This window comes from Chlorocebus sabaeus, chromosome 8, assembly GCF_047675955.1.
Source record: "Chlorocebus sabaeus isolate Y175 chromosome 8, mChlSab1.0.hap1, whole genome shotgun sequence".
Taxonomy (NCBI): domain Eukaryota; kingdom Metazoa; phylum Chordata; class Mammalia; order Primates; family Cercopithecidae; genus Chlorocebus; species Chlorocebus sabaeus.
The window spans coordinates 28,371,488-28,394,478 of record NC_132911.1 but is presented as its reverse complement, the minus strand read 5'-3'; the positions used below and the strand labels follow the sequence as shown (position 1 = coordinate 28,394,478).

Here is a 22,991-nt window from a genome sequence, read left to right as displayed (position 1 = left end):
GATTGCTCGAGACCAGGAATTCAAGATCAGCCTGAGCAACATAGCAAGACCTCATTTCCACAAAAGATTAAAATATTAGCAGGGCATGGTGGTGCATGTCCGTAGTTCCAGCTACTCAGAAGGCGGAGGCAGGGGAATCTGAGCCTGGGAGATTTCTCTGTATTTCTGTTTCACTGTGCTGTTCTCTTTCATGCAGCCTTGCTGAAAAGCACCCTTTCTCCCTAAATAAGGAACTCAGTTACCAAAATGGATAGCTGCTAGCTCCAGACTTGCATTAACTTAGCAAGTCCCAGGCCCCCACGCCAGGACCACCACAGCCTCTTCTGACATTTGGCTTCCTCTCCTCTTTGGTGTTCTGAATGGGTGCCTCACAGCCTGGCTGCTCTGTGCTCAGCCTCAGGCCCGGCCTGCTGTCCTGGGCTTACTCCCTGCCACTCTGGTTCCCTGGCTCTGTGTTTCCCATTCTCATGGGTTCTGCTCTGGCTTCTGCATGGTCCTGCTTTGATGCCTGCAGAAGCCCAGCCCCTTGCTATCCAGTGTCTGTCCCTGCTCCAAGCTAAGGGGCTTGGTTGTTTGGGTTGGTTTTGTTTTTGCAGGGGATGGAGATGGGAGGGAATAGCTCTTGACAGGCCTCTCTGATCTTTTGTGGGGTTTGGAGTGTTGGTTGGTTGGTTGGTTGGTTTTTGAGACAGGCTTTCAGTCTGTCACCCAGGCTGGAGTGCAATAGCACGATCACGGCTCAGTGCAGCCTCAGCCTCCTGGTCTCAAAGCAATCCTCCCACCTCAGCCTCCTGAGTACCTGGGACTACAGGTGTCACCATCATGCCCAGCTAATTTTTGTAAAGACGAGATTTCATCATGTTGCCCAGGCTGGTCTCAAACTCCTGGGTTCAAGTGATCCACCCACGTTGGCCTTCCAGAGTGGTGGGATTACAGGCCTGAGCCACAGCGCCTGGCTCTGATCCTTTGTTGAACAAGCAGTGGAAGAGTGTGTGGTACCTGAGGTCTGGCCATCAGGGAGCAGGAGGGTCTGTCACATTCCCAATTAGAGATGATCCTGGAAGCATCATTTATTCTTCACTCTTCTGATAATCTGGTATACACAGATCTCCTTTTGAACTCCAGCAGCTACCCCCAGAAGAAGCAAACTCTAATCAGGTCCTTCAACCTCTGTCTTAGAAAGGGGGTGGGTCACTGTCTGCTGTGCCTGCATGAAGATTCTAGAGCAGAGCATGAAGTATCTGTTAGCAGAACTGGCCTAAGTGTTATGTAGGTGGGCTTCACAATCTCTAATCATATTGTAATCTCTTCTGTATCCCTAATCTCTGCCTTTAATGGATGTAGGATAATGTCCTTTGGAACAATAAAAATAAGTTTAGAACCAAGCACTTATGTTTGTCTCCCTGAGCTAGAAGTAAAGACAGAACTAGTGTCTATTTAGATAATATAAGGTAACCCTCCAAAAGCATCTTGCTCTTCCATATTTATATCTTCCAAGTAGGGTATACAGTGATTTTTTTAAACCAAAGTTAAATGAAACTAAGGGGAGGAAAAATTAGATACAATGTATTAATACAAAATCCAAGCCCTGAAGCCCTGAGCTCCTCCCCTCTAAGTAGGACAGTTTTTTTTAAATGTCAAACCTGCACAACACTCACATATATTGATTTATCAACTAAACTTTTTGCCACATTTGCTTTATCCAGACATCTCAGTATTGTAAAGTCATAACTGACTAGGAAAAAGCAAACGTAAATTACCAAAAACATTCACAGTGTCTCTAGCCCACGATCCTTTGTTCTTCTCTCGTTGGAGTTAACAATGCTGCTGTTAAAGAGTGTGTGGGACAGGCACAGTGGCTCATGCCTGTAATCCCAGCACTTTGGGAGGCCAAGGCGGGTGAGTCACCTGAGGTCAGCAGTTCAATACCAGCCTGGCCAACATGGTGAAACCCCGTCTCTACTAAAAATACAAAAATTCGCCAAGCATGGTGGCGGGTGCCTGTAATCCCAGCTACCTGGGAGGCTTTGGCAGCAGAATCGCTCGAACCCGGGAGGCAGAGGTTGCAGTGAGCCGAGACTGCGCCATTGCACTCCAGCTGGGCAACAAGAGCAAAACTCTGTCTCAAAAAAAATAGACAAAAACAGAAGCCATGTCTCAAGGTGTAGATCACTTTCTTTGTGAAATTGATCACAACTACATGCACTGTGGTATCTTGGATTGGATCCTGGAACAGAAAAGGGACACGAATTGAAAAACTTGAAAAACGAGTGAAATCTGAATGAAGTCTGGAGTTTAGTTGATTGTCACGTCTTGATGTTAATTTCTTAGTTGACGACTGTGCCAGTCATATCAGATGTTAACTCTGGGGACATAGGTTGAAGGGGACATGGGAACTCTGTACTGTCTTTGCAGCTTTTCTTTAAAATTATTCCAAAATAACAAGTTTATATTTTAATAAAAAACGTATTGAGAAATTTTCTAAAGTTTAAAAAAATACAAGATACGTGTGTGCTCTGTAGGCACTGCCTTTCATTCACAGTGAAATTTGCTGGCAGGAAATTTTTAAATAAATTTCAGTATTTAATATTTGCACTGCTGCCTCTAGGTGGCAACAGATGCCACCGTGTGCTCTTCCTCACATGCTGCCGTGTTTTTCCTCTTTAATAGGCTTTGTCACAACAAACAGAGTAAGGTGTATCTTCCAGAACCACCTTTTCCTCATGCAGAGGTAAGAAAACAAAATCACTGGGACATGGAAAGGGAGCAGTGTGGATAACCTGATGCAGATGCAGACAGCAGGTCATTAGATACAACAGATCCCCAAGTAAACCTGTAGACCCCTTTGCCTCCCAAGTCAGATACAGGGAAGTATTTTAACTCAAGCTTCACTCGTTTTCCTTCTATTAACACTTTCTGTTGCACATGTGGAGCAGCCCTTCCCCGAAATGCTGGGGGCCACAGAATTGTTTCAGACTTGGGATTTGGGAATACACTTACTGGTTGAGCATCCCAAATTTGAAAGTGTGAAATCAAAAAGCTCCAGTGAGCATTTCCTTTGAGCATCATGTTGGTGCCCAAAAAGTTCAGATTCTGGAACATTTTGGATTAGGGATGCTTAGCCTGTACTATGTTCATGTAATTCATAGCCTGCTTCTGTTCTACTGACCGCATGAGGAATTTTATTTTGATACATACTACTACCTTTTTGAATTGGGTTTATGTATTGGCAGAGTGTTCTTTCCAGTTATGTCAGTCATATATGTACGTTTTTAATGATGAAAATAACATTTCAGTTCAAAAACTAAAGGCTTCTTCCTCCCTCACAGAACAAATGGGTGTTTTCTGTATAGCTGAATACCCAGCTTTGTTGTCAGATTCTTCTCACCCAAGGGTATATTATGAACATTTTTCTGTGTTTCATGTTATTATTGCTCTACTACCATGAAGCTAACACACAATAGTTACTCCTCTTTTTGGTTATATTTTCACTCAAAGGTTGTCTAAATTGGTATCACCACCTTAGAAAACTGACAGTTTCGGCCGTGCGTGGTGGCTCACGCCTGTAATCCCAGCACTTTGGGAGGCTGAGGTGGGCGGATCACGAGGTCAGGAGATCGAGACCATCCTAGCTAACACGGTGAAACCCTGTCTCTACTAAAAATACAAAAAATTAGCCGTGCATGGTGGCGGACGCCTGTGGTCCCAGCTACTCGGGAGGCTGAGGCAGGAGAGTGGCGTGAATCTGGGAGGTGGAGCCTGCAGTAAGCCAAGATTGCATCACTGCACTCCAGCCTGGGCGACAGAGGGAGACTCTGTCTCAAAAACAAACAAAAAAAAGAAAACTGACAGTATCTGCTAAAGCTGAACAATGTACTCTATGCCTCAGCAGTTTTGTTCCTAAAGTATACATCGAACAGAAATGCATAGAGATGTTACCAAAAGACACACACACAGATCTAGAATTTGGTCAGGTGTGGTGGCTCACAGCTGTAATCCCAACACTTTGGGAGGCTGAGGTGGAAGGATCACTGGAGGCCAGGAATTTGAGACCAACCTTGACATCATGGCAAAACCCTGTCTCTACAAAAAAATACAAAAAATTAGCCGGGTGTGGTGGTGCATGCCTGTAGTTCTAGTTACCCTAGAGGCTGGGGTGGGAGGATCACCTGAGCCGAGGGAGTTTGAGGCTGCAGTGAACTGTGATCGTGCTACTGCACACCAGTCCGGGTGACAGAGCAAGACCCTGTCTTTAAAAAAAAAAAAAGTAAACTTTTTGGTAATAGTACTGAAATATACTCAAATGCCCATCAACAATAGAATAGATTTTGTGGTATAATGACACAATACCTTACATCACTGTGAACAAATAAGCTCCAATTACATGCAGTGTAGATAAACTTCACAAACATAATGTGAGTGAAAAATCCAGATATAAAAGAGTAGATATGGTATGATTTTATTATATAAAAGTTCAAAACACAATAAACTAATCTGTGGTATTAGATGCCGGTGTGGTAGTGATCCTGGAGGGGACGGGACAGTAGTGACAGGAAGGGGACAAAGAGGGATTTCTGAGGAGCTACTAATGCTTTATTTCTTGATGTACATGTGCTCACCTTGTAAAATATCCATCAAGGTGTACAGAGTTAGATATAAGGAAAGAGCGAAGACTGGAATGAATCCTGTGCTGTTGGATAGAATTGATGGTATTGGTGTGAACTCCTATTTTCAATATATGTAGACAGACACAGAAATACACTTGTGCATGTGTGTGTATGCGTGTGTCTGTGCACATACGTATCTTCCAACTCTGGCCAGAGAGCGGGCCTGGGAGAGTTACATGCCACTAACAAGAACACATTTAACTCCCAGATGTCTGTTTCTAGATACTATTCTCCACTAAAAGGAACCAGGCCTCTTTGGAAAATACAACATGAGGCTGAAAGATCTTGCTGTGCGCTCAGAGAATGATGGGTCAGAAGCCACATCTGAGATCACTGGAACATCAAAATAAATAATGCTAGTAATGAATATAATCCATTGAATAACAGAAACTCCCGCATCCATAGTGAGGTAACTGAGTACGTAGGCAAGAAGGGAAAGTTCTTCCAACAGTAAACTCACATAATTAATGTAGGAAAGAATCTTAGAATTAGAAAATCAGCATTTGGCAGCCACCGCAGTTATGATTTATTCCTGCAAGAAACACCAGTGGGTGCTAAAACCAACAAGTAAAAATTGCATAAGAACTAGATCATTTATAGTCCCAAAAAGTGTGTCCCCACAAAATTCATGTTTAAAGAGAGAAATAGTAACTGGAGTTTGGACAAACTTGACATATGCAATCAACGTTAACATCACCAGTAATTGGACTAATTGACACTGCATGGCTCTTAGTGCAAATTATTGAGAAAACAGCATGATTTCTGGGATCCTGCTGCTAAAAATGCCTCACCTGAATCTAATGAGCATTCAGACCCAAGTTGAGGACGCTCAACAAAATAACTGATCTGTACCCTTCGAGAATGCCGGAGACCTAGGGGACAAGGGAAGACTGAGGAACTGCCGAGAAAATGAAGAGTTGTGGCAGATACATGCACTCCATGGCCATGGGCTGGATCTGGATATGGAAGAACTTGTTTGTTATCTTGTTTGTGTGCTATTAGGAGCATTGATAACAGTTGGTAAAGTCTGAATGGGGCATGTAGATGAGAGGGGGCAGTATCGTGTCAGTGTTCATTCGCTGCTTTTGATGAGTGTACTGTTACAATACATCCATGTTAACTGTGATTATCTCCCCACTCATTTCTTTGTCAAAATTATAACCCTTCCTCAACGAAGGCAGATAGACTGTTTTTACATAGAGCATGTCAGTGCAGATAGATAACGTTTAGGAATTTAGTTTTAGAGTTTTGTTTTAGAGTTAACTATTTAACACGTATTTCAACAAATGTCCTGCTAATTACTTTAAATGTAATTACTGTTTTCATACTGTAAAGGAGAGGTCTTATAAGTGAACCAGGATGCCAAGTAGAAGGTTTTGAAGAAGTTAGTTTTTGGTTGCAGTAGTCTAAATAGTATTTCAGCAGCCAGGGTTTTTGCAAGCTGTGTCAATGCCATAGTGAAATACAGGCTAGAAATATTATAAAAATGTCAGAAAATTAAGTGTGGCAAAACATCTTGTGGTGGACTTTGCTTTTGAAAGTCTATTTTGCTTCCTTTGCAGTCAGCCTTGCTGTAGAGCTTGTTTCCTAGGAGCGTGATCACATTCTCACTTACGCACCTGTGACAGATGACCTGGTGCCACTTAGAGTTAGGAATGTGAGTAGACTGGTCGCACCATCAGGGTTCCTCAGGTGCACCTGTCATTGTTAGGGCACGAGGGAGTCGACCCTTGGTATTGTTACCATTGCGCATGAGAAACGATGGTTCTGCCCTTAGTGGTAACAAATTACTGTCCAGAATTCCTGCCCCACAGCTTCATTTCCGCTGGTCAGATGCAGTAAGTTGGCTAGAAAGGTAGATCCAATTGGCAAAAAATGATGAATTTATCTTAGTTTCTGTGCATTGATCAGTAGAGCTACAGGAACTATAGATAATGCTTAAAAGTGACTTAAGTGTGCAGAGACCTGCTGCTATTCTTAGAATCACATTCATCATCTTGACATCTCTGGATACAATAGACTCCTTTTGACAGCCGCTCACCCATTTAACTGAGACAGTTAATGATTTTGGCCATATAGGTTATAAAAAGAATGTCAGTTTGACTTGCAGACTACCTGGAAGGAAAGTGGGAATTCGATGTTTGCTCCGGCTTTACTATTCATATTCCATCCAAGCATGCGACAGCTGATAAAGATCTCCGGGATAGTGTTAGTGTCTTCCTAATACAACCAGGTCTCTTTAATTAAAGATGAGGTCTTCAAGGTGAAGAGAGTTTGGCTTCTGTTTGGGGTGTGTCCCATTCTGACCACATCCCCACTCTTAGGGTGACTTCATTTGCACTTCAAGGTGTTGGCCAGGGCCCTCTCATGCACCACGTGTGGCCACAGGATTGAGCCTATCACAGGCCATTGCTTTATCCATGAAACAGCCTCCCAGAGCAGTGCTTCCTTTGGCCTGGTTGATATTTAGGGTCTGTGAAGTCTGGGTGTCTGCCCTCTGGATACTGGGGTGGGGCGAGGAAGCCTGGGCGGCAGGCACAGTGTCTGAGACGTTACAAGATGCCATCTACTCGTAAGTGTCTTTGCTGTTGCCTTGAATGGGCCTGGCACTGAGAGATGATTGTCAAGTGTTGTGCTGCAGGGGTGACTCTTGGTTCAAAACATACACTTGAAAGAACGCTTTGAGGCTGCGAGGTACCTCCTTTTTTTTTTTTTTTTTTTTTTGAGACAGAGTCTCACTGTCGCCCAGGCTGGAGTGCAGTGGCGCGATCTCGGCTCGCTGCAATCTCTGCCTCCCGGGTTCACGCCATTCTCCTGCCTCAGCCTCCCGAGTGGCTGGGACTACAGGCGCCCGCCACCACGCCCCGCTAATTTTTTTGTATTTTTAGTAGAGACGGAGTTTGACCATGTTAGTCAGGATGGTATTGATCTCCTGACCTTGTGATCTGCCTCCCAAAGTGCTGTTTTGTTTTTGTTTGTTTTTAATTTGTGTTTTTTTTAGTGACAGGGTCTCAGTCACCCAAGCTGGGATACGGTGTTGCAGTCATAGCTTACTGCAGCCTTGAACTTCTGGGCTGTAGCCACAGTATCCAACTAACTTTCTTTTAATTTTTGTAGAGACAAGGTCTTGCTTTGTTGCCCAGCCTGGTCTCAAACTTCTGGGCTCAAGCAATCCTCTTGTCTTGGTCTCCCAAAGTGCTAGAATTACAGGCGTAAGCCATTATGCCTGGCCCCTGTTTCTCAATATAACTGTGTGTGTTACGAGGACATCACATTTCTAAAAGCCAGTTTGATCTTTGTCATGCGTGTGCCTGTGTGCGTATGTGTGCATGTGTGCACACACGTCCACATGCTGTACACAGAGAAGCTTCTCTAGTAGCAGACAACAGAAATGATCCCAGAAAATACAGTCTTTGGTCTTGGTCCTTATTCAGTTGCTGCAGTAGCTTAAACCTCTAGCTTCACAGGAGGAGGTCCTGTACTGGTAAACGGTGTTTCTGGTGTGACAGATGTGTTTATTGTCGCCACTACTTGGTGACTAACGAGTGTTGGGAAAGTCACTTGTACTTCAAACAAGAAGTGATAATGAGAACTTCAGGCCCGGCATGGAGTGTCAGGCAGTTTATAAAGGAAGAGTCCAGCTAAATCAGGCCATAACAATCTGAATCAGTTTCCAGGAAGTATGTCAGTATTACCAAAAAGACTTGACTTGCCCAGGTGTTCCACAAATCACATTCTAGGTAAAAACTATTTTAATAAGATCCACTTGTATTTTTTTTTAATTAATAAATATTACTTTTTACAGCAGTTTTAGATTCACTGCAATCATGCCCCTGCCCCACACACACAGTTGCCCACTGCACCATCCCACACCAGAGAGGTTCATTTGCTATAGCTGGTGAACCCACATTGACATGTAACCATCACCCAAAGCCCAGAGTGTGCATTAGGGGTTTCTCTTGGCGTTGTGCTTTCTGTGGTTTTGGATGAACGAACAGTGACCCGGATCCACCATTACATCATCACACAGAGCAGCTTCCTCGCTCCGCAAATCCTCTGTGCTTGGCCTATTCATTTCACCCTCCACGAATCCCTGATGACTGCTGAGCTTTTTACTATCTGTATAGTTTTGCCTTTTCCAGAATGTCATACAGTTGGAATCATAGGGGCCTTGCCTTTTCGGAGTGGCATCCTTCAGTTAGGAATAGGTTCCTCCATGTCTTTTCATAGCTTGGTAGCTCATTTCTTTTTTAGTGCTGAATAATATTCCATTGTCTGGATGCATCACAGTTCTGTCATTCACCTGCTGAAGGACATCTTGGTTGTTTCCAGGTGTTAGCAATTAGGACATTCATGTGCAGGTTTCTTGTGGACATAATTTTTCAAAATATCTTTCAAAGTGGCTGTATCATTTTGCATTCCCACCAGCAGTGAACGACAGTCCTTGTTCTTCCATATCCTTGTCAGCATTTGGTGCTGTCAGTGTTCTGGATTTTAGCCATTCTATTATAATAGGTGTGTCGTGGTATCTCGTCATTTTAATTTGCGGTTTCCTAATGACATAGGGTGTGGAGCATTTTTTCATATGCTAATTTGCCATCTGTCTTCTCTGATGAGGTGTCTGTTCAGGTTTTTTGCCCCACTTTTTAGTAGGGTTGTTCATTTCTTTTTGCTGGGGTTTCGGAGTGCATACATTTTGGGTCACAGTCCTCTCTCAGTGTGACTTTTGCAGATATTTTCTCCCAATCCATGACTTGTCTTCTTTGTTGGTATTTTAGATCCAGTCCCGTATTTTAGATCTCCCGTACTTTGGTTGCCCCTTCAGCCTGGGCAGGCTCACATCTCTGTGTACTTTTTCTATATTTTCCAGCTCATTCAGACCAATAAGCTGAAGCACTACCCCAGCATCCACGGAGACTTCAGCAACGACTTCAGACAGCCCTGTGTGGTGTTCACCGGGCACCCTTCCCTCCGCTTCGGGGACGTGGTCCACTTCATGGAGCTCTGGGGAAAATCTAGTCTCAACACCGTCATATTCACGGGTAAGTGAAAAAAATAAACAAAACAGTTATCTCCACTGAGGCCATGAGTGAATGCACCTAAAAGGTAGAGACCCAGGGAAGGATTTTGCAGTGAGGCATAAATATGAACATTGTTCTACTTATAGGTTCCAAAGAATGAAGAAATCACAGAGAAAGAGTGAAGGAGCATGTGCCATTGGACAGCTGGGCATCCAGCAAGGCCTTCATGCCTGTTTTCAGATTTCTCCAAGACAGAATCCTACTGAGTGCTTTTTGCTAGGATATCATAAGCCATTTCAAGAACTGCGGTGATTGAGTAACCGATCTTGTTTTACCTATTAGGAATTGTTTACAGAGGTAGATCTTTCTCTTCTGATTGTAGTTTACTCTAGCTATGGATTTTCTTCTGGAGACAAATCCCTCAGGGGGAAAAATTCCTTTGGTAAGGTCAAGTAGAGAGTTTACGTAGATAATCACTGTATCATTTTTATCAGTGTAGCACGCCCAGCCTTTTGAATGCTAGGACCTTTTTGCTTATCTGTGATGGGGGATATCATGGAGATTATGCACAGACCTTTTTTTTTTTTTTTTAAGCTCATCAGTTGTCATTAGTGTTAGTGTATTTTATGTGTAGCACAAGACAGTTCTTCTTCCAATGTGGCCCAAAGAAGCCAAAAGCTTGAACACCCATGGGTTAGGATCTTCAGTCGGCCTTGGGTTTTAGAAATCTTACAGGCTATGAAGTTTAAAAAAAAAAACAAAACAAAACAAAAAACCTTGATTTGAAATCTGGCCCAGCTTGCAGTGACGTCAGCCAATTCACCAGCAAGCATGACTGTCCCCACGGTAAATGGGACTGTCAGTAGCTACCTCTGTGGGTCACTCTGGGCACCAGGCACAGCACCCGGCACATGGCAGCTGTTGGGAAATCATCGTCACCACCTCCCTTCCTAGCTTTAGGGGCTGGGTTTGGAGGAGGGAGTCCATTTATACCAGAAGCATGAGGGTCAGGGACACTTCGGCCCTTCCCCTAGCCTCTGTTTGTGACCTAGAGGCCACCAGGAACATGCCTGTGGTCAAACCAAGTTGGGTTTATTGCCTCATTTCAGCAAGGGGAACACACACCATGGGTAAAAGCAAGGTAAAAAGACCTTGTAGGAGTCAGGCTGGTATTCGGTGATGCCCGGGTGTTCACGGAGGTGAGGCGTCACCCTGTCTTGGGTGGCATCAGGATGCAGGGTCATTCTGCGATGGGTTTCTAAACTCATTCTTATCTAGAACACAGGAAGAACGGAGCCAGCATGGCGGGGTGTTTGCTCCTGCTGTGGTCAGGACGGTTCTGTGTACCGCATTCGGGATGATTACAGAGGGGTCTTGTCTTTGGCTGGATCCATCATTGTCAGACAAGGTGTTGGTGTTCCAGGAAGTTGCGTTCGCACAGCAGGAGGACACATGGCTTTGCTGTGGGTGCCAGGCCGGCTCTTGCTGATACCAGGCCAGGCAGAAAGTGCCAGGAGAGGCCCGGTCACCAGGACTGCTTTCCCCTTCTCAGGCCCACTTTCAGCTAACGGTGGAGGAAGTTGGGCCACAAGGTATTGATTCACAACACCCAGAACTTCATAGCTGCCAGGATTTCATTAATCAGGAGGTTGTCCAGAGAATGTCCTACGTAGTGGGGGCTGAGGTTGGTGTCTCCTGCTGCTGAGTGGTGACTCTTGACATTTGACATGACAGTGGTGACAGCATCTACACAGCACAGTAGGTAACCTGGCTTTAGTACAAATGTTTCTTCAGCTAAAAGGAAATTAGGACTGTGTGATTTCCCGTGACAACTCTGGGTAACGGGTTTGCATTTAAACTGGTTTATGGAGCTTCCAGGGCAGAAGTTGTGTCAGAGAGAGGTTGGAGCCACCTTTTTTTTTTATTGTTTTATGACTCCTGGATACGTGAAAAGGGGGTCAGTATTCTCAGAGAAGCATGATCCACTGGAATGGGCGTTTACGTACCTGGCAGCTCTGCCAGTTTGTCCTGACAGCAGTGGGGATGTGTGTGTGTCCAGTGTACCTAGGCCAGGGTCCCTCATCGCTGGGCAGAGACTGCACTGGGAATCAAAGCACACATCAGTTAGGACCGAGCGAGGTCTTTTGGCTCAAGGCGGGTAGCTCCCTCGAGTTGGGGGAATGTTTCCTGCCAAGCAGGCTGCAGCAGCCCTCAGGAGACCAGCTGAGCCGAGCAGTGGGCGAGGACTCTTCCTGGTCAGAGGGGCTGGGCCTGCTGGGGAGCATCGCAGTCTCAGTCTACAGACCATTCACGGGCCTGGGGGTGGGGCCGTGCACTTGTCCCCCGGGTGCATCTCACACCTGGGCATTAACTCGGAGCTGATTCTAGGGTCCTGGGGTCTATGCCAGTCCTCTCCACTGTGAAGTCACTGTTTTTCTCATTGTATTAAATCAGTACCTTTTGGGGGACTCTTTGAAACTATGTATATACCTGTTCTCCCTCAAAATGGCATCTCATATTTTTAGCACTTATGAATGATTCTCATCTGAATAAGTGGTGAACTGTAATGGTTGCCAAATGGTGGTTTTGGTTTTTATTTCATCGTTTGTTTCTTGGCATTTCGTTGTAAAGAAGAGCTTTCTTTTCTCCCCCACATACGTATTTCTCCCTCATTTACCTCATCTGCCTCTGCAGAAGCTTGCAGCCCACCCACAAGGTCCATCCCAGCCTGCCCCTCCTTCCACGGGGCCCCTTTGCCCTCCGTCCCCCGTGTGTGCTTCCTGGCTCCCTCCTGACCCCCCGGCTGTCTCTGGGCCCTCAGCGCCCCCGCCGCCGCCTGGCTCGGCAGCTCCTGTGTAGTCTGCATTGTAAGATTTCTGTCTTGTACTTTCCGTAGAACCAGACTTCTCCTACCTGGAAGCCCTGGCTCCTTACCAGCCGCTGGCCATGAAATGCATCTACTGCCCCATCGACACCCGGCTGAACTTCATCCAGGTGTCAAAGCTGCTTAAAGAAGTGCAGGTAATGAAGGCCACTGCTCGTGCCTTCACATCATCATGTCACCTTGGTGTGGCTCATGCTTGTGTGGGGTGAAGGGAGAGAGGCTGCATTTGATTCTTGTCTTCAGTTCTCACGCATCTACAGAATGCTGGAACACATGCCGGCCCCTCCACACTGAAAAGGAGTGGTCTTTACACCCTGACAGCAGTTTCCATTCTAAAGAAATCAGAAGTGGAAGGGAAAGAAAACCGTCTGTGTCCGCTTAAAAGCAAATCCTCTCACCCCTGCCAAAAAGAGGCATTGTAGAAACATATTCACTAAGCTGAGACAGTTTAATTGAAACACGTCCTGGGGCCATGTCCCACCTGTAGGCTGGTACCACAAACAGTGCTGTTGGGTTTGGGTTTTGTGGTAGTTTTTGGTCATTTGTTTCACTTCACATTTTCTGCCCTGGAGAAAGGGGAGAAGTAGCTGGGGTACAGTGTAGACCAGGAGAATCCCCGCACAGGAGGAGCGTGTAGCAGGAAGGCAGGGCCACGGAACCACTGTGCTGGCTCGGCCACTGCTCGCTGGGTTTCTGGCTCTTGAGAGTCGGGAGAGGCGCTGGAATTGGCAAGGAGGACAGCTGCCACCGGCGAGGAAGAGCTCTCCCTTTCCACTCCCTGGTGTTCCCAGGAGGGAGATGAGGGCCGAGGGGCCCAGCACAGCACCTTCGGCCTCTGGATGAGACAGCTGTGTCACAAAGCTCTAAGACAGGAGAACAAGAAACAGAGAAAGCTGGAGAACCCCCGGAGAGCCCCAGGAGCGGATTCTGGTGATTATTAATGTGCTTGCCCACAAAGAAAGAATATTGGCGCTCTCTAGGCGTGACGAGAGCAGACAGCAAACGTGGGGCCTGTCTGCAGTGATTCGCTACCCCACTGTGTGCTCATCCACGTTAGAAGCAGCGGTGAAGGGAAGGGCGTGTTGCTTCTCATTAACTTCAAATCCCAGTCCCTAAACCAGCTCTTGACCTCCCTGTCAGGTGCTAATCCTGGAAACTGGAGGCCACCTGGTCTCCACTTTAGGCGAGGAAAACCTGGGAGAAGCCATCAGGCTGCGACTGTGGCATGATATGCTTTGAGACAGGTCAAGAAGAGGAGCAAAGGGCAGTTCGAAGGAGAAAAGTATTAGCCCTAAAGAACAGGTGCTTTTGGAAGCTCAGCCCGGTCAGCCTGGTGGAAAGCCATATTCATCAGGGAATTCAGGGCTTGGTCCGAGCTCTTAAGGAGAAGCGGGGAAGACACAGTGCCCCTGTGGGCTGCCAGCATTCCTTTTCATTTGGGTGCTATTTGTGCAAAGTAAAAATTGGTTTACTAATCTTTTTTTCTCAAGATAAGGGAATATTGTTTAAAAAAAAAAAAAACAAAAAAAAAACCTCTGCCTCTGCTGCTTGGTCGTACACAGTGAGCATATGACCTGAGCAGCGTCCACTGCCTAATACCAGTCGACCTGCACATCCAGCAGAAACTCCGAACCCACAGCGCCTGGTAATTAGCCAAGAGCTTATAAAAGCAGACATGTGGGAATGTTTTAGAAAGACCGTGCCCCCAGGAAGCCCAGAGACTGTTGGGAGCAGACACATGGAAGTTACCATGAAACTTACGTAAACAGTGAAAAAAACAAAAACAAATGCAAGCTGAGGCAGCTTAGGGGTTTCTGAGATGTTTCTTCTGCCCCAGTGCCTTCATGTTCCCTCTCCTCTCTACAGTTCATTAGGCTTGAGAGGATGAAAGTTCACCTTGGCCTGGAAGTGGTGAGCCTGTGATGGCGGGGCGTGGATCGGGGTCAGGAACGGGCCTTCTGCAGGGCCACTGTACTTCACACCTCCTTTCTCACTTGTCCCATTGGTTCCTCAGCCCCTGCATGTGGTGTGTCCCGAGCAGTACACCCAGCCGCCCCCAGCCCAGTCCCACAGGATGGACCTCATGATCGACTGCCAGCCCCCTGCCATGTCCTATCGGCGGGCCGAGGTCCTCGCCCTGCCCTTCAAACGCCGGTACGAGAAGATCGAGATCATGCCAGAGGTGAGCCGTTCTCCTTCCTAGGGTTAAACTAGAGTTTTCCAGAGGCTCTTGAAGATCGTGCAGGGGTGGCCTTCTTTTGGATTTATGTCAAGTATGAATGAACCAGGCTGGGCACAGTGGCTCACACCTGAAATCCCAGCACTTTTGGGAAGCCGAGGTGGGTGGATCACTTGAGGTCAGGAGTTCGAGATCTGCCTGGCCAACCCAGCCTGGCCAACATGGCAAAACCCCATCTCTACTAAAAATACAAAAAAAATTAGCCAGGTGTGGTGGCACGCACCTGTAATCCCAGCTACTGGGGAGGCTGAAGCATGAGAATCGCTGGAACCAGGAGGTGGAGGTTGCAGTGAGCCAAGATCACACCACTGCACTCCAGCATGGGCAACAGAGTGAGACTTCAAGTATGAATGAGCAAAGAACATGGACCCTTAACCGAGTAACTGGGAAGAGGGGGGATTTTCAGGGCCTTCTTGCTTTTCCAAGTAATAAAGTAACAGCTGTTAGTCCATACCTAGCGTTCAGCAGTGTGACCCCTGGGCCACATCACAGGCCAGAGCCCTGGGGAATGGAGATGCTGACACCCGCTGTGTCCCTAAATACCATAGGGTGGTGACTTTTCTCTTCCTTCCTGGACCTTAGTTATGAGTGTCAAAGTTCGCTGAATTCAGAGGTAGACAGGGGAGATAACAGGAACCAAAACATAAGGATTGTAAACTTGGTTATTTATATCCTGTTGAGCATACTTGCAGGTTTTGGTCTATCAAAGTCTAAGTATTTTATGGGTCTGTGAACTCTTAGCTTCAGTTGTAGCAGGGAAGGAGCAGAAAGCATGCTGTCCACGTGGAACAGCTGTGGCATGCTGTGCTTGGGCCCTCCTCTGAGAGGGAGACAGCGAGGGATGCGGCCTCTCCTGAAAGACAGCGTTGAGGATGGTTGGAGGATGCCTCTGGCTTCCTTTCACCCCTTGAGGCAGCTTGAATGTGTTTTCGACAGGAAAAAGAAATACAAAAACTTATTGTTAAAACCAGTGTGCCCAAACTTCTTTTGGAGTTTGATTCAGAAATGGCCTCCAGACCTTGGGTTGGAGGTCTCGGCTCCTGAATGTGACTCATTTCCACAAGCCTGGAGAGGCTGTTAGGGACCACCAGGTGCCATCTTTAGGGTTGTTTAATGTTTACTATGTTATTATTATTTTGTTATGATTTTGCTTTTCATTTTCTCTAGATGTGTCTCTGGATTGTTTTTGTCTAGTATTTTACAGGGGCTGGGATTGACGGCCTCGGTTTAGATTCCAACTCTCTAAGCCAGCATTCCTTATACCTTTTGGTCTCAGACATCCTTACAAATAGAACTCCAAAGAGGTTTCGTTAATGTGGGTTATGTCTATTGATGTTTGCTATATGAGAAATTAAAGCTAAGACATTTTTAAAATATTCATTTAAGAATAATAAAAACCTTATATATTAACATAACTAAGAGATAAAGACAAAAGCAAAAATCAGTCCCAATGCCAGGGATGAATGTTAAGATTTTGATGTATTTGCCTTGTCTGTTCACTGTGTGTGTGCGTACTGGAATCACACCTCATACACTGTCTTTTTCACCTAACAGTAAGTATATCATTAAAGATATTTTGGCCAGGCGTGATGGCTCATGCCTATAATCTTAGCACTTTGGGAGACGGGTAGAACATGAGGTCAGGAGTTCAAGACTAGCCTAGCCAAGATGGTGAAACCCCGTCTCTACTAAAAATACAAAAATTAGCTGGGTGTGGTGACACGCGCCTGTAATCCCAACTACTTGGGAGGCTGTGGCAGATAACTGGTTGAACCGGGAGGCAGAAGTTAGAGTGAGCCAAGATCATGCCACTGCACTCCAGCCTGGATGACAGAGCAAGACTCTGTCTCAAAAATATATATATATTTCAGCTGGGCATGGTGGGTCACGCCTGTAAACCCCAGCACTTCGGGAGGCTGAGGCAGGGGCGAATCACTTAAGGTCAGGAGTTCAAGACCAGCCTGGCCAGCATGATGAAACCTTGTCTCTACTAAAAATACAAAAATTAGCCAGGGTTGGTGGCGGGCGACTGTAATCCCAGCTACTCTGGAGGCTGAGGTTGCAGTGAGCCAGAATTGTGCCATTGCACTCCAGCCTGGGCAACATAGTGAGACTCCATCTCAAGAAAAAAAAAAAAAAGGTATTTCAAAAGCGTCAGCTTTAATGGTTGCACAATGGTCTGTCATAATTTAACAGTTCCTTTATTCATAGATTTTCATTTCTGGTTTTTCTGTGTTATAAATAACACTTTTAAGAACATCCTTTTACATAAATCTTTGTCCATATATGTTTATTTCCACAAGAAAATTTTCTGAAATTAGAATTTCTGGGTCAAAGATTATGAACATCCCTTTCTGGCTCTAGGCTATATATTGCCGGCTTGTCCTCTAGAATGAGTGCAAACAGTTTATACTCCCACAGCAGAGCTGGACAGCTCTTATTTCTGCCTCCTTGCTAATATTGGATGTTGTCCTTTTTTAGTTCTTTTCCAATTTTATTCGTCTTTTCCAGTTATTTAAGTATACACTGATATCTAATTTTAAATTGTCTTTTTTTTTTCCTTTTTTTTTTTTTTTTGAGATGGAGTCTCACTCTGTCACCCAGGCTGGAGTGCAATGGCACGATCTCGGCTCACTGCAAGCTTTGCCTCCCGGGTTCACGCCATTCTCCTGCCTCAGACTCCTGAGTAGCTGGGACTACAGGCGCCCACCACGCCCAGCTAATTTTTTTGTATTATTAGTAGAGACGGGGTTTCACTATGTTAGTCAGGATGGTCTCAATCTCCTGACCTTGTGATCCGCCCACCTCGGCCTCCCAAAGTGCTGGGATTACAGGCATGAGCCACTGTGCCTGGTTGTATGTCTTTTTTTGAGACAGAGTCTTGCTGTGTTGCCCAGGCTGGAGTGTAGCGGTACTATCTGGGCTCACTGCAACCTCTACCTCCCAGGTGCATGCATTTCTCCTCCCTAGCCTCCCGAGTAGCTGGGTTTATAGGCACGCACCACCAATCCTGGCTAATTTTTGTATTTTTAGTAGAGATGGGTTTCACCATATTGGCCAGGATGGTCTCAAACTCTAATCCGCCCACCGTGGCCTCCCAAAGTGCTGGGATTACAGGCGTGAGCCACCGCACCCAGCCAAATTGTATGTCTTTGATCATTAATGGAGATAACTGTCTCAATCCAACTTGCTACAGTGATTGCCTTTAAAATGGACATTATGGCCAGGCACAGTGGCTCAGGCCTGTAATCCCAGCCCTTGGGAGGCCAAGGCAGGAGGATCACTTGATGCCAGGAGTTCAAGACCAGCCTGGGCAACACAGCAAGCTCCCCATCTCTACAAAAAAAATAATTTAGCCAAGCGTGGTGGTTCATGCCTGTAGTCCCAGCTACTGGGAAGGCTGAGGAGGGAACATCACTTGAGCTCAGGAGGTTGAAGTTGCAGTGAGCTATGATCACACCACTGCACTCCAGCCTGGGCAACAGAGTGAGGCCCCATCTCAAAAAAAAAAATAAAGACTCCTTCAGAGTCTTCTTGGAGAGTGTAGAACGCCAACCCAAAGCTCCCACCCCAGCCTTGTGCAGGGAAGAGGCGGCCTGAAGTGAAGAACGGGATCTGGTGCACACCCTGCTCTTCCGCAAGGGCCGCTTCACGCTCACCATGGGCAGTTTTCTTATTTCATGAAACAGGCCTCACGTACCATTTGCCAATCTGCTTAACTATCCTAAGCTGCGTCCTCTGCCTATGTGTTACTGATCTTCATGTTTACATAATGGCCTCTTGCGTGTTTTTGTTTTTAAATAAAGGTGGCTTGGCTAGGTCGAGGCCTACATGTCTTAAAACCCATGTGGCTAAACGCAGCCACAGAACACTTAAGGTCAGGCCGCATGGCAGGGCACCCAGCAGGTGCAGGCGGTCAGAAAGACACTACCCCCAGGTAAAGCCGTGGCTCCCACCATCGGGAGAAGTCAGACTTTCAGGAAGCAGAGAGCTCCCTCAACCCCCATGCTGCTGTCCCTGTCCTTCCTGCCGCTGGTCACCTGGAGAGGGAACGAGAGTGAACTAAAGGCCAGAATGAATGAAAGGCTGCACTTGGTGTGTCACCTGGGCGACAGAGCGAGACTCCATCTCAAAAAAAAAAAAAAAATTGTTCAAAGTTACTTTGTCTTTGTAGACTGCAGTGATGTTAATACAGATTAAAGGAAGAGTAACAGTCATCGTTAAAGGCCCCCAGCCTGAACTGTGCCCTTTGCTTTCAGCTCGCAGATTCACTGGTGCCCATGGAGATCAAGCCTGGCATCTCCTTGGCAACCGTCTCGGCCGTGCTGCACACCAAAGATAACAAGCACTTGCTTCAGGTAGGGGGTGCTGGGCGGGAGTGGAGGGGACCCTCTCCCCAACAAGAGACCAGACCACCTAACAGATTATATTTGAAACAGCACTTCATATGCTTTTGTGAGATGCAGTCTTGCTCTGTCACCCAGGCTGGAGTGCAGTGGCGCAAGCTCTGCCTCCCGGGTTCACAGCGTCCTCCTGCCTCAGCCTCCCAAGTAGCTGGGACTACAGGTGCCTGCCACCACACCTGGCTAATTTTTGTATTTTTAGTAGAGATGGGTTTTCACCGTGTTAGTCAGGATGGTCTCGATCTCCTGGCCTCGTGATCCACCTGCCTTGGCCTCCCAAAGTGCTGGGATTACAGGTGTGAGCCACCGCACCCGGCCCATGAATTCTTGTTGAAGAATTATTTCCCTGGCCATGTGCCTCAGAGGCTGTTTTGCCCAGAGATGAAGCCACATGTCATCCCAAGGGCTGCCACAACCACATTCCATAGGGGAGCGCTGCCATGCAAGGCAGGGCAGCAGGTGCAGTCCTGCCCTTGGGGGCTGGAACCGGAGGGCACCTGCATGAGGCTGTGGCTGCCCGAGAGCCTGGCCCTGCCACTGACCCGCACACAAGTGGGTGGCACTTCGGCTCCAGGGCAGGCACTGCATCTTAAGAATTCCTTTCAGATCTGGACTGTGTCACTTTTATGCCACATGTAGAACTGCTCCTAGCTACCACTTAAAGTCTGTTAGACCCTGTGCTGGGTCCTTGACCCACCTTGTCTTACTGAGCCCTCAGAATTTGCTGCTGTCATCATTTTGTAGGCAGCTTCTCTAACATTGGCCAGATGGTGGCAAAGCTGGGGTTTCCCCCTTTTGGTCTGACCGCACAGTGAGTGTGCCTAGCCACAGGGTCATGACTGTACCTGCAACACGACACAGTGTATTGTGGAGAATTTACTCAGCAGATACTGAAGTGAACCACCTGAAAGTTTAACAGTGGATCTTGATAAAAGGCAGAGATCTTAGTGAATAAGGTGTTGGTCGGGTGGACAGTTGAGCATTAGAGCGAGTGGATATGGGGCGCCCGGCAGCCAGGGAACTTGAACTGAGTGCCAGCTGAGGAAACCGGGCCAGGGCTCTGTGGCCTGTGAGGACAGGATAGTCTCAGGCTCTCAGTGTGGCCTGCAGTGGCCCCTGCCGCCCAGAGGAAGCTCATGAAAGCCACTCTTTCCTTCTGCTCTAGCCCCCTCCTCGGCCCGCCCAGCCCACCAGTGGGAAGAAGAGAAAGCGGGTGAGCGATGATGTCCCGGACTGCAAAGTCCTGAAGCCTTTGTTGAGCGGTTCCATCCCCGTGGAGCAGTTCGTGCAGACCCTGGAGAAGGTGAGCAGGTTTCGCGGGTGCCGTGGAAACTCCACACACGGCAGCCTTTCTCTGGCACACTATGGCCCTCTGGCTGCAGGGAGTGGATGTTGCTGCTTGTCACTTAGTCCCCGCTGTCCTGTGGCATCTGCTTGGTCTAAGGTCCTGCTGGGAGACCCAGGAGAAAGACAGCAGACTGAGGAGTGCCCCGTCCTTCCTGCCAGCACGAGGTCACCAGAAGGCCTCTCCAGACTGAAGAAAAAGCTGCTTCCACACACAGATGTGATGAATGGGGCAGGGTAGGGAGGCCAGGACAAAGGAGGACCCAGCCCTGCCAGAGCCTTGCGCTTCCACGGATGACTCCTTGCTGTCAGAGGGGAGCCAAGGCTCCAGCTGAGTGTCAGGATTTGCAGGAGGCCATGGAGGGAGGGGACACTGGCCCTTCCCCTCTGTCTCAGCAGCCCTGATGGCTGCTTCTCCCAGACATGAGATTTCTTGACTATGATTAAAAGAAAAAAAATATCTAACCTTAAAGGTTGTGATTTTGGCTTCAGTCACAGGACTTCAGAGATGACTTTATTAGGATGATAGAGGCCTTGATAGGAAGGAGAAGGAATTGGCCAAAGGTAATACTGTTCATGCTGCTGCTTGCAAGAACTGCAACAAATTATAATTACATGGAAGGAGATTTCTACAAATTTTCTATCCAATGTAAATATCACAATTACGGACTTTCAAATCTTAAAGACTTCCCCTTTCCTAGGATTGGTTTTCTCCACCTGTCTTTGATTTTCCCATAGGGAAAATTTCGGCTCTGGCTGGGTGGTTGCAGCTCTCCTCCACCCTCCTCCATGACCTTGCAGGGCTCCTGGGCCCTATCGATGGGCCTCAAGCTGGACTTTTTAATAAGATGAGGACCTTCTGCCTGGCCCAGCCTATGTCCTGACCCAATGTTCCACCCTGGCACGCCCACCTCGGCTCCTCTATGCAGGAGGAGCAAGCACCTGTCCAAGTCCCCAGGGGAGCCTGCAGCCATGAAGTACAGGTGGCCTCCCCACATCGAGGCCCTTCACCTGCTGTGTGTGTGTTTCAGGCACGTGCCTCCTTTCCACGTCACATCTGATTTGGAAGGAAATTCTGTCCTTAGCATTAGCAATAGCTGAGAAAAGTATGTTCTGCTGCCTTCTCTCCTTCACTCTTGAGAGGGCTCTGCCAAGTCCCACAGTCAGGGGTTATCTTGGTGTCACCTGGCATTTTCCTGGAAGCTCAGACAGCTGTGAGTTAGGAGGGAGCTTTGTCACCAGGGGATGGCATGGTGCAAGCAACCGAGCGTCCCAGACTCCTGAACATAGGGCTTGGACGTGCCCTCAAAGAGCTCACAAAGCTTAGGCAGGTCGTGGAAATTCTGTTATGTTTTGCATGAGATTTTGCATGTTTTGGGTCTCTTTTCAAGTATATGAAACTATTGCTATCAAAGGCCCTATGACTAGTCTGAAGAATTATGTTGAGGCGTGTCAGTTTCTAGAAAGTTCGGTCAAGTCTGCGAAGTGTTGTTTGTAGATCTCACAGCTGCAGTCCGCCCATCCCGCTCTTTCTTTTCTTTTGGAGCAGCACGGCTTCAGTGATATTAAGGTGGAAGACACAGCCAAGGGCCATATCGTCCTGCTCCAGGAAGCTGAGACGCTCATCCAGATTGAAGAAGACTCGACCCATATCATCTGCGACAATGACGAGATGCTCAGAGTGCGACTGCGGGACCTTGTCCTCAAATTCTTACAGAAGTTCTGAGTGGGCCGTCTGAGCCACTTCCCTGAAATCCTGCAGGCCCTCACAAGCCACCTGACGAGTGGCATGAGAGGCCGTTAACCACGTCTTTGTGGTGTCCTCTGGCTTAAGGAGTGAAGAGGTGGCTCTTGAGGGAAATGGTCTGGACTTATTCCCAGCACTGTTTCAGGCAAGAACTTTCCCTTTCAACCTCAGGCTAATTTCTTCTCAACTCTGGCTCTCTTGAGGAGCTGAAGGGTGGCAGAAGTGGAACAGAAGCAGTTTTCCAAGAGGCTCATGGGAGCCAGGGAGGCGGAGATGACCGGCTGGCTGTCTCACATGGCTCCCAGGTCTCGGGCAGGGGAGCCAGCCTTTGGTTTCGTTTACTTGCCTACAGTGCTGCACCCAGTAAGATGATCCCAAAATATGGTAAAGTGAACCCATCTATCTGTATTTTCTACTCTGAGCACATTTGTTAATAAAAACTTATTTTTATATAATTAGCTGTCCTCTGTTGAATCTACAATCTATATATTGATTTAGTAGCTGAAAAAATATGAAAATATACAGACAGCATGAACTTAGGAAACACCACAGCAAATTGAATTTTGATGTGTATGTTAAATCATATAATTTGCAGTTTATAAAAACAGATCTGTTTCTTCTTAAATTGTGTACGAAGGTGCTCACCTTTAAGCTGTGGCTGCATGGAGAGTGATGCAGGTCGGTAC

General features: G+C 47.0%; 1 protein-coding gene across 2 annotated transcripts in view; it reads left to right on the top strand.

Moving 5' to 3' along the window:
• The window catches only part of INTS9 (integrator complex subunit 9), a 125,919-nt gene extending 103,159 nt beyond the window's left edge, over positions 1-22,760 (top strand). For both annotated transcript variants that reach the window (XM_007962058.3, XM_037983821.2), the window contains 7 exons: positions 2,671-2,731; positions 9,538-9,709; positions 12,585-12,709; positions 14,587-14,754; positions 19,071-19,169; positions 20,380-20,517; positions 22,108-22,760. In XM_007962058.3, the coding sequence (XP_007960249.1) occupies positions 2,671-2,731; positions 9,538-9,709; positions 12,585-12,709; positions 14,587-14,754; positions 19,071-19,169; positions 20,380-20,517; positions 22,108-22,284 (940 nt within the window). In that variant the 3' untranslated portion in view covers positions 22,285-22,760. The remainder of the gene's footprint in view (positions 1-2,670; positions 2,732-9,537; positions 9,710-12,584; positions 12,710-14,586; positions 14,755-19,070; positions 19,170-20,379; positions 20,518-22,107) is intronic.
• The last annotated feature ends 231 nt before the right edge of the window (positions 22,761-22,991 follow it).